Source organism: Myotis lucifugus, unplaced genomic scaffold (assembly GCF_000147115.1).
Source record: "Myotis lucifugus unplaced genomic scaffold, Myoluc2.0 scaffold_148, whole genome shotgun sequence".
NCBI classification, from domain to species: Eukaryota; Metazoa; Chordata; class Mammalia; order Chiroptera; family Vespertilionidae; genus Myotis; species Myotis lucifugus.
Window position 1 is genome coordinate 325,131 of NW_005871196.1, and position 11,008 is coordinate 336,138.

At 43.1% G+C, this 11,008-nt stretch overlaps 1 protein-coding gene across 2 annotated transcripts; it reads left to right on the plus strand.

Moving 5' to 3' along the window:
* Window positions 1-3,495: 3,495 nt before the first annotated feature.
* On the plus strand, window positions 3,496-5,411 carry LOC102428191 (apoptosis inhibitor 5-like). Of its 2 annotated transcripts, XM_023759122.1 has the most exons (2): window positions 3,545-4,505; window positions 4,782-5,411. In XM_023759122.1, the coding sequence occupies exons 1-2, from the start codon at window positions 3,561-3,563 to the stop codon at window positions 5,133-5,135; spliced, it is 1,299 nt and encodes a 432-aa protein (XP_023614890.1). In that variant the 5' UTR covers window positions 3,545-3,560; the 3' UTR covers window positions 5,136-5,411. The 2 variants fall into 2 exon arrangements, with proteins under 2 accessions (XP_023614889.1, XP_023614890.1); XM_023759121.1 differs by having other exon boundaries at window positions 3,496-5,411.
* Window positions 5,412-11,008: the final 5,597 nt, after the last annotated feature.

Consider the following 11,008-nt stretch of genomic DNA (forward strand, 5'->3'; position numbering starts at 1 on the left):
TTCATCCTGAAATTTGACCAGCTGAGGAAGCAATTGTTTTTCTGGTGATTTTCCCACTCGGAGTCCATCTAGAAATGGTATGAAAATCTACCCCCTGAAACTTGTAAAGAAGGTCTGGGAATAGCTTTAGGGATTAAGAGGTTTTTACATGGGCAGACAGGAGGCACTTGCCTCCACATGGACTCTAAGGAGACCTGCTGCTCTCACCCCCAAATATCCTTCCACCTCCTGGCTCAGAGCTAAACTTTCATGCCACAAAATGGTGAAGGAGTTCAGATGCTAATGCCCTGGTGAGAAGAAATAATGTCTCATATCTATTTAGAGCAGCGGTTCTCAACCTGTGGGTCGAGACCCTTTTGGGGGTCGAACGACCTTTTCACAGGGGTCGCCTAAAACCATCGGAAAACACATATATAATTACATATTATTTTTGTGATTAATCACTATGCTTTAATTATGTTCCATTTGTAACAATGAAAATACATCCTGCATATCAGATATTTACATGACGATTCATAACAGTAGCAAAATTACAGTTATGAAGTAGCAACGAAAATAATTTTATGGTTGGGGGTCACTACCACATGAGGAACTGTATTAAAGGGCCGCGGCATTAGGAAGGTTGAGAACCACTGATTTAGAGCCTTGCGTGTACTTTCATAACTTTGATTTCATTAGAACAGCCTAACAACCTGTGAAGTAGGTGATGTTATTTATTGTCATTTTATAGGTGAGGAAACCAAGGGTCAGAGGCAGTGAGAGAGTCCCAGGACTATACACACATGCTCAGAGATAGAGTTTCTAGATCATGGAGATCGTCAAGTATTGAACACCTTGCTCCTTTTACTCTACTTTTTACTCCAGTTGTCTCTTTAAATGATTAGAATCCAGTTTTGTTTTGTTTTTAAAGCAGATAGAGGAAAAGGCTGCATAGGAGAGGACTAGGGGCCCAGAGACCAAATGTACTTCTCCAAGTTTTCTAGGTGTGAATGTGTGTGTGTGTGTGTGTGTGTGTGTGTGTGTGTGTGTGAGAGAGAGAGAGAGAGAGAGAGAGAGAGAGAAGCGGCAAACTCACATGCACATACATGCATACAGTGAGCCTTACCTTCTGTAGATACCTTTTAATTCAACTTGGTTGCACTGGACTTCTGCTGTGGCAGTGAAATATATTAGAAAAATCAAGTTCTAAACAAGAAATGGTAGAAAAGAATAGATAGAAGCTCTGTGCTGGTTAAATCAAAATTACACCAATACCCCAATATACCACAGTGCTGGGCCAGGAACGTTCAAGTTCATGCCAAGTGTTCAAGTTCGTCCTTAGTTTCCTTTCTGAGCTGCCCATGCTGGTCCCCTTCTGGTGACCATGTAGGCAGCCTGGTGTGAACCCATCACTGCACATGCTCTGCATCTCTCATTCTCACCTTTCCCTCCACAGAGCCCACCAGACTGTCACAGCGCTCAGAGCCTGCCAGGGGACCAACAGATCCTTCGGAATCATCTGTGCTGAAGGCATGAATGAACAGTCACGACTTAATGGGCTGCTCCTTCTGAGTAACACAGAAGCGAATGTTTTCTTTTATTCAAAGCTTTATACACAATGTAAAACAAAGCAATATGGAGGCCTCAGGCCTGATATTGGCCAGGTCTGCAGGGTTTCTAAGAATCCTGCCCACCACACGAGGAGTCTGTGCAGCCCGCCCATGGAGTCAGCCTTGCAGCGGGCCCTTAGAGGTGTTTTCTGCTAGGGGTCATCTACTCAGGCAAAGTCGTTCCTATCTTTCCCCTTGTTTCTCATTTTAGTGCCCTTGGTCTAGCTGAGAATTTCAGGACATCCAATTTGGGTTATTGTAGTAATCTCCTTATTGGCTATTTCTTCCCCAGTCTCCTTGTACTTTCATCCTAGAGGTGGCTGACAAACAACTTTTAAAAAAAAAATAAAATTCAGATTGGATCATTTTGCTTTCCTTCTTGAAAATCCTAAATGTCTCCCCTGTTTCTATTTTTCAAATGGTAGCTTTACTGAAATATAATTAACATAGCACACCATTCACTTATTTACATTGCACAATTCAATGGTTTTTATTATACTCGAAGTGTTCTACAACCATCACCATCGTTCTGGACTGAATTGTGTGTCCCTAAAACTCTTATGTTGAACTCCTAACCCAAGTCCTTCAGACTGTGGCTGCTTTGGGGGATAGCCCCTTTAAAAGCTAATTAAGATGAGTTCATATGACTCAATATGACTGGTGTCCTTCTAAGACAGTGGTTCTCAACCTTGGCTGCACATTAGAATCACCTGGGGATCTTTTTAAAATCCTGATTTCTGGGCCTCATTCTGGAGGAATGCAGCCAAGGTTGAGAACCACTGTTCTAAGAAGAGGAAATTAGAACAGACAACTCAAGACCAAGGACTAACACATGAGGACACAGAAGCCTAACAGAGAGGCCTCAGAAGAACCCAAGTGAACCCAAGAAGAACCTTGATCTTGGACCTCCAGAACTGTGAGAAAATAAATTTCTGTTGCTTAAATCACCCAGTGTGTGTATTTTGTTATGCCAACCACAGCAAACTAATGCATCCACAATTTAATTTTAGAACATTTTCATCATCCCAGAAAAAAAATCTATACCCACTTTAGTCATTTCCCACTTCTCTCCATTTCTCTTAGGCATAGGTGGCCACTAATCCACTTTCTGTTCTATAGGTTTGTTGATTCTGGGCATTTCATATACATAAAACCAAATAGGGTATTTTTTTTTAAACTAGCTTCTTTCACTTAGAATAATGTTTTCAAGATTCATCCATGTTGTGAACATGTATCTATAATTCATTTCTTTTATTGCTGAATGACGCTCCATTATGTAGACATACAACATTTTTTCTATCCAATCATCAGTTGACAGGCATTTGGGTTGTTTCCATTTTTTGGTTATGAATAAATCTGCCAGGACATCCATGTATAAGCTTTTATGTGTGTGAATGCCGGAAGCCGGTTCATCCCTGCTGCTTGACACAGATGCTGCAGGAAGGAGGCATCTGCACGGTGTATGTTTCGGGGGACCTGGCGTATATAGCATACTGTTCTTAATATGTTTGCTCCCCTTAGCACTGTGTGTTTTAACCAGGGTCACCTCTCCAAGAAAGGTTGTTTCCCCAGGTAGGGATTTTTCCCTGAAGTTAGGGAGGGGATAAAACCCCTTAACTAAGTGCCAGGCGGGTAGTTAATCACTTTTAAACTACAAAACAAATCACGCTTTAAGCTACATAATCTGTACTCCCTGGAATGGAAGATAAGAAAACGCCCTAACCTTTGCCAATAGAAATTGACAGGATTAAAATCAACTGGTATAAATACAGTTGTAACAAAGACAATAAACACCAGAACCTGGGGACCAGAACTTGGCCAGAACTTCACTGGAGATCCCTGACGAGAACTTCTCTGGGAGATCCTAGCCAGAACTTCGCCGGAGATCCTAAACTCCAGCTTCGGGGGTGTCGGTGGAGCTGGTGAGGACGACGACGACCGCAGGAGCCAGCCCTCAGCTTGTCGATCGCCATGCCGACCGTGGAGGAGCTCTACCGCAACTATGGCATCCTGGCCGATGCCATGGAGCAAGTGGGCCAGCATAAAGATGCCTATCAAGTGATATTGGATGGTGTGAAAGGTGGTACCAAGGAAAAAAGATTAGCAGCTCAGTTTATTCCAAAATTCTTTAAGCATTTTCCAGAATTGGCTGATTCTGCTATCAATGCACAGTTAGACCTCTGTGAGGATGAAGATGTATCAATTCGACGTCAAGCAATTAAAGAGCTTCCTCAATTTGCCACCGGAGAAAATCTTCCCCGAGTGGCAGATATTCTAACCCAACTTTTGCAAACAGATGACTCTGCAGAATTTAACTTAGTGAACAATGCCCTATTAAGTATATTTAAGATGGATGCAAAAGGGACTTTAGGTGGCTTATTCAGCCAAATCCTTCAAGGAGAAGACATTGTTAGAGAACGAGCAATCAAATTCCTTTCTACAAAACTTAAGACTTTACCAGATGAGGTCTTAACAAAGGAAGTAGAGGAACTTATACTAACTGAATCCAAAAAGGTCCTAGAAGATGTGACTGGTGAAGAATTTGTCCTGTTCATGAAGATACTGTCTGGGTTAAAGAGCTTACAGACAGTGAGTGGAAGACAGCAACTTGTAGAGTTGGTGGCTGAACAGGCTGACCTAGAACAAACCTTCAACCCGTCAGATCCCGACTGTGTGGACAGGCTCTTACAGTGCACTTGGCAGGCGGTTCCCCTCTTCTCGAAAAACGTGCATTCCACAAGGTTTGTGACTTACTTCTGTGAGCAGGTTCTACCTAACCTCAGCTCCTTAACTACTCCAGTGGAGGGTCTTAATATACAGTTGGAGGTATTGAAACTGTTGGCGGAAATGTGTTCATTTTGTGGTGACATGGAAAAGCTAGAAACAAATTTAAGGAAATTGTTTGATAAGCTATTGGAGTACATGCCTCTCCCTCCAGAAGAAGCAGAAAATGGGGAGAATGCTGGTAATGAAGAACCTAAGCTGCAATTCAGTTATGTGGAATGTTTGTTGTACAGCTTCCACCAGTTCTGTCGAAAACTTCCAGATTTCTTAACAGCCAAACTGAATGCAGAAAAGCTCAAAGATTTTAAAATTAGGCTGCAGTACTTTGCACGGGGCCTGCAGGTTTATATCAGACAACTTCGCTTGGCTCTCCAGGGTAAAACAGGCGAGGCCTTAAAAACAGACGAGAACAAGATTAAAGTTGTTGCATTGAAAATAACAAATAACATCAATGTTTTAATCAAGGATCTCTTCCACATTCCTCCCTCTTATAAGAGCACAGTAACATTATCCTGGAAACCTGTACAGAAGGTTGAAATTGGGCAAAAGAGGGCCACTGAAGATACAACTTCTGGTTCACCACCCAAGAAATCTCCAGCAGGACCAAAAAGAGATGCAAGGCAGATTTATAATCCTCCTAGTGGGAAATATAGCAGCAATTTGGGCAACTTTAATTATGAGCAGAGAGGAGCCTTCAGGGGAAGTGGAGGTGGCCGAGGTTGGGGAGCACGAGGAAATCGTAGTCGGGGAAGACTCTACTGAATAAGACATCTCATTCTTCAGCATCGTCATGAGCTTAACACACTTAAATTCTACTACTCATTGGATTGCCGGGGATGTCCCTTAAAAGGACTGCTGCCTTCAGCTAAAAACTTATTGTTCTTTATACCTTTGTATGTATGATCTACTTTTGTAACAGACCATGGTTGTGTCCAAGGTAAAACCACAGCGGTATTTTTGGATGCTTTGTGCACAATCTTGTTTTTGCAATATCATCATTATTCAGACTTCATATTGTGAATCTTTTAAACATCTTAATAATTTTTTAAGAGCTATTCAAATCTAAAATATAATGAAATTCTATTTCTGATACTAATCAAACAACTGGCTTTTGAAAATGCTAATAATACCTGTCAGGCTTTATTAAGGCTGATTCGCAGAACGGGAACTATAAATGATTTTATAAAACAGTGTGCTGATGTAAGTCCAGCATTTATACAGGGTGTAGCTATAGCTGCAGCTCTCAAAGGGGAGACATACCCTCAATATGTACAGGGCATAGGACAAGCCAGCAATAATACAGGTAATAAAAGAAATATGAACTGCTACTCTTGTCGCTTATCTGGGCACTTTAGCAGAGAATGCCCAAATAGAAATAATAATACTCAAGCCAGATGGCAAGCTCCTCGACAGCCTGGAAATACATCAGGGAATAATATTAATCCTCCAAAAACCATTTGTCCCCGATGTCAGAAAGGATTCCATTGGGCAAAGGAATGTACATCAAAATACCATAAAAATGGCCGGCCTTTAAATTCTACAAATAGCTCCCAAGGAGGTTATATCCCATCACCTCAATTGGGAAAGTTGAGAAGGGGCCAGCCCCAGGCCCCTGCAATAATAGGGGCATCAACCCTCAACCCCTCTGCAAATTTCAATCAGTCAGTGACCTCTTCAGGGCAACCCCAGGCAGTGCAGGATTGGACCTCCATTCAACCACCCACGCAATACTAACCCCAGACTCGCCAGTAGCAGCCATTCCTACAGGAGTGTCCGGGCCGCTGCCTGAGGGAACTGTAGGATTAATATTAGGGCGGAGCTCCACCTCGTTACAGGGGATCTCAGTCATCCCAGGAGTTGTTGATGCAGACTACACAGGAGAAATACAGATTTTACTTTCCCCACCCACCACAACTATACAGATTCAGCCCAACCAGAGAATTGCCCAATTACTCCTGTTACCAATACATAAAATAGGGACAGCTGTTACCCAGGAAGCCAGAGGGGCCGGAGGCTTTGGATCTAGTGATGCAGCATTTTGGATACAAGAAATCCATGCTACTAGACCTACAAAAATTTTACAAATTCAGGGAAAACCAATTGAAGGTCTATTGGATAGAGGAGCAGATGTTTCCTGCATAGCAGGGAAGGATTGGCCCTCTTCGTGGCCCACGCACACCACCTCCACTTCCCTAGTAGGACTAGGCAAGGCATCTAATGTAAAAAAGAATTCTCAGATTTTAACTTGGGCTGATGAAGATCAACATTCAGGAACATTCTGTCCCTATGTAATTACGACTATCCCCTTTACATTATGGGGAAGAGATATCTTGTCTCAAATGGGAGTTCTATTATATAGCCCCAGTGATAGAGTAACATCACAGATGCTAGACATGGGATTTAATCCAGAAAAGGGATTAGGAAAAGAAAGTAATACCTCACACTCCTCGACAGGATTTATAATTGGGGCCATTGCCCTTAGGACTGCTGATCCCATAGTCTGGAAATCATCACAACCAGTATGGGTTGAGCAATGGCCATTAACATCTGAGAAAATATCAGCAGCCCAACAATTAATTGATCAGCAATTAGCAGAGGGACATATAGAGCCATCAAATAGTCCCTGGAACACACCCATATTTGTAATAAGAAAGAAATCAGGCAAGTGGAGACTTTTGCAAGATCTTAGAGCCATAAATGCCACCATGGAAGATATGGGCTCCTTACAACCTGGATTGCCCTCCCCTGTGGCAATTCCATAGGAGTATTGTGTTGTTGTTATTGACTTACAGGATTGTTTTTTCACTATACCTCTTCACCCGGCTGATTGTCAAAGATTTGCATTCAGCATACCATCAGAAAACTTTAAACAGCCTTATCAGAGATATCAATGGAAGGTTCTCCCACAAGGGATGAAAAATAGTCCTACATTATGTCAAAAGTTTGTAGATCAGGCATTGCAAGTTATTAGAAAGAAATTTTCAGATCTATATCTTATTCATTATATGGATGATATTTTACTAGCTCATAAAGATCGGGCTACTTTACAGGAAATTCTTACTCAGACCGTCCTTGCTTTAGAAGAACATGGTCTAAAAGCCCCAGAAAATATTCAGACTGAACCTTCTTTTTCCTACTTAGGCAGAATATTACATACCTCTACTATCACCCATCAGCCTTTACAATTAAGAAAAGATCATTTAAACACATTAAATGATTATCAGAAACTATTAGGTGATATCAACTGGGTCAGGTCATATCTAAAAATAACCACTCTTGACTTAAAACCTCTATTTGACATTTTAAAGGGAGATTCTAACCCTAAGTCTCCCCGACAATTAACTGTAGAAGGAGAAAAGGCTATAGCAAAAATAGAACAGGCCATCAATAAACAGCAACTACAGTATCTAGATTATTCCAAATCTTGGGCCTTAATTATTCTAGCCACTAAATATACTCCTACAGGATGTTTATGGCAGGAAGGACCATTAGAATGGATACATTTACCTGTCACTCCTAGGAAGATTGTACCATCTTATTCTTCCCTAGTGGCCACTCTCATTATCAAAGGTAGATGACGCAGTATCGAACTCTTTGGAAGAGAAGTTACTGAGATAATAATACCTTATAAAAGAGAACAATTAGACACACTATTACAATTTGAAGAAGAGTGGCAAATAGCTATAGGTAACTTCCCAGGACAAATTTTACATCATTTGCCAAGATCACCTATGTTGCAATTTCTCTCCCTACATCCGTTCATATTTCCTATTAAATGTTCAAAAGAGCCATTATCACCTCCTGCCTCCTTAGTATTCACAGATGGTTCCTCTAATGGTAGGGCAGTAACAATCATTGACTCAATAACCCATGTTCAACAAACCCTAGAGACGTCAGCCCAGAGAACAGAGCTTTTGGCAGTCATTTATGCTTTTGAACAATTGCAACAGGTTCCCTTTAACTTGTACACTGACTCTCAATATATAGTTAAATTATTTCCTCATATTGAGACCGCCTCTCTCCCACAAGGAAGAACAGCCATTTTCTCTTTGTTAACTCAGCTACAAACTTACATTCATAAACGAGAAAAGGCTTTCTATATTGGACATATTAGAGCTCATTCCTGCCTACCAGGACCCTTAAGCAAAGGAAATTATCAGGCGGATCTACTAACTCGCTCAGTAGTTTGTACAGCTCTAGAAGAAGCCCGGCAGTCTCATGCTATTCATCATCAAAATGCTTCTGCTCTCCGTCTATATTATCGCATATCTAGAGAAGCTGCTCGAAGTATTGTGCGTGACTGTGGCCATTGTCCTACTCATTTTCCTAGCCCTGCTACTGGAGTTAATCCTGTTAGAACCTGTGACTTATGGCAGATGGATATTACTCATGTCCCATCTTTTGGCAAACTTTGCTATGTGCATGTTTGTATTGATACCTTTTCTCATGTTATCCTTGCTTCTGCACGTACAGGAGAAGCCTTTAAAGATGTAAGTCAACATTTATTCCAATGTTTTTCTTACCTAGGAATACCAAGGGCACTTAAAACAGACAATGGGCCTGCCTATACCTCTAGAGCTTTTAAAAACTTATGCTCTACATTCGGCATTGCACATACTACAGGAATACCCTACAATCCTCAAGGCCAAGCGATAATAGAAAGGGCTCACCAAACTTTAAAAACACAAATTAAAAAATTACAAGAAAATGAGTTTAAATATTCCTCTCCTCATCATGTTCTACAACACACTCTATTTGTAATTAATATACTAAATGTAGATTCTTAGGGAAATTCCCCAATGTACAGACATTGGAACCCTGATCTAACTAAACCTAAAGTCCTCGTCAAATGGAGAGACTTGCTTACAGGAGCCTGGAAGGGACCTGATGTACTTTTAACCTGGGGGAGAGGATATGCTTGTATATTTCCACAGGACGCAGACTCACCTGTGTGGATTCCAGACTGTCTAGTCCGACCTTATGTCTCACCACCCTCCGTCTCCGCCTCACCCTAGAACACCTGACCAGTGCCCGTCTGCAGCAGATGTGCAGCCCTGAGCTGGAACCACTTGTCCATTGGGAGGATCACATGTGCATCCTTTTTGTCTGTCCATATGTCCCAGCTTTGCCCCACATCTCCTTTCCTTTTCTTTTCTTTTTTTTTTTAATCTGACTACTTGTTTGCTGGTTCTTTGGCCTTTCTCCTTCTCTCCTGAACACAGCCTTTTCTAGAATCTCCCTACCCTACTGTTCCAGGAAGGGCACCTCCCTTTTATGCAGTGATTAGGGGTGTTTGGTATATGCCCCATATGTGGAGTTGTCTTGTGCCAAGAGCCTGACATCCTGGGCTGAGAAAGCCCTGTCCCGGGACTCTCCTTTGTCCTGTATTGGCCCCTCTTACCCTTGTGTCAAGAGGGACCCTCTTCTTACAATCCAATTGCCCATAGCTGTTGCCTGAGCTCTCCGTTCATGCTGAGGTTGAAGCCTCATGGTGGCTGGTACCATGGATCTGTCTCTTGCCCAATGGCGTGAGCTGGGCCCTCCCTGGAGAAGAAACCTGGGTTCCCCAAGATATGTGATCAATGCTGGGGCCCTGCCAGCAGGTGAGGGGATCTCAAGGCAGTTGCTGGGTGTGGAGGCCACGGGGGCATAGGCTACCAAGGAGACAGAACTGAACCTCACATCACCCTGCTTGGCCCTGGAGGATGGCTGGTTAGCCAGAGATGGGTAAGATTCCTCAGGGAAGGAACAACCTAAGACAGGCACAGTCACAGATGGGCCATCAGGAGACAACTTGGGGGTCAACAGAGGTGGGGCACAGATCCTCACCCCCCCAACTATGCAGGGGCTTGAACACTAGCCCCTTCTGAGGGAGGTCTCCTGCCCCCATGGCTGCTTCCCGCGTCCCACGCCCAGCTCAGATCGGGACCCAGGTAAAGACAGAGAATGGCTGACAGCAGCTGCCCTATCACTGCAACAGGACTTGCTTCCCATTTCTACCTTGGACCACAGGGAAAGGGGCAGCTGAAGGAAAGGGCTGTGTCAGGATGCTGCCTTCTTCACTTTCTTCTCCCTCTTTTTTCTAAACACTTCCATGCCTTGTAGTTCTTTTGCTTTCTCTTCTTTTTCTCTCTACTACCCTCCATCTTCCATATCAGCTGACCCAGAGGGCACAGCTTACTCCTCCTCAGACACTGACACCACCATCAAGCACGGCCCTTATGAACCCTTTGATGCAGCCCTTCAAATCACTGACGCTTCGGGAAGCTTATCGCCAGTGACGCTGCCCGCTAGCCAGACCAACAAAGACAATCAAACCAACAACTTGAGGACAGCTGAAATCCCTTGACTGAAGAGGCCAGCAACCTTCTACAGGAACGAGGCTCCTTGTGTGCTCCATCCACTATGTTTATAGCTATGCTCACTGTCATTGCTTGCCAGTCTTCTTCCGAGTCTTGAACGGCCCAGTCTGAGAGGTGGCCGCTGATTTGCATGCGCTGTCATTTAAAGAGTAGGAAGGGGGGAATTTGCCGGAAGCTGGTCCATCCTTGCTGCTTGACACAGATGCTGCAGGAAGGAGGCATCTGCACGGCGTATGTTTTGGGAGACCTGGCATATATAGCATACTGTTCTTA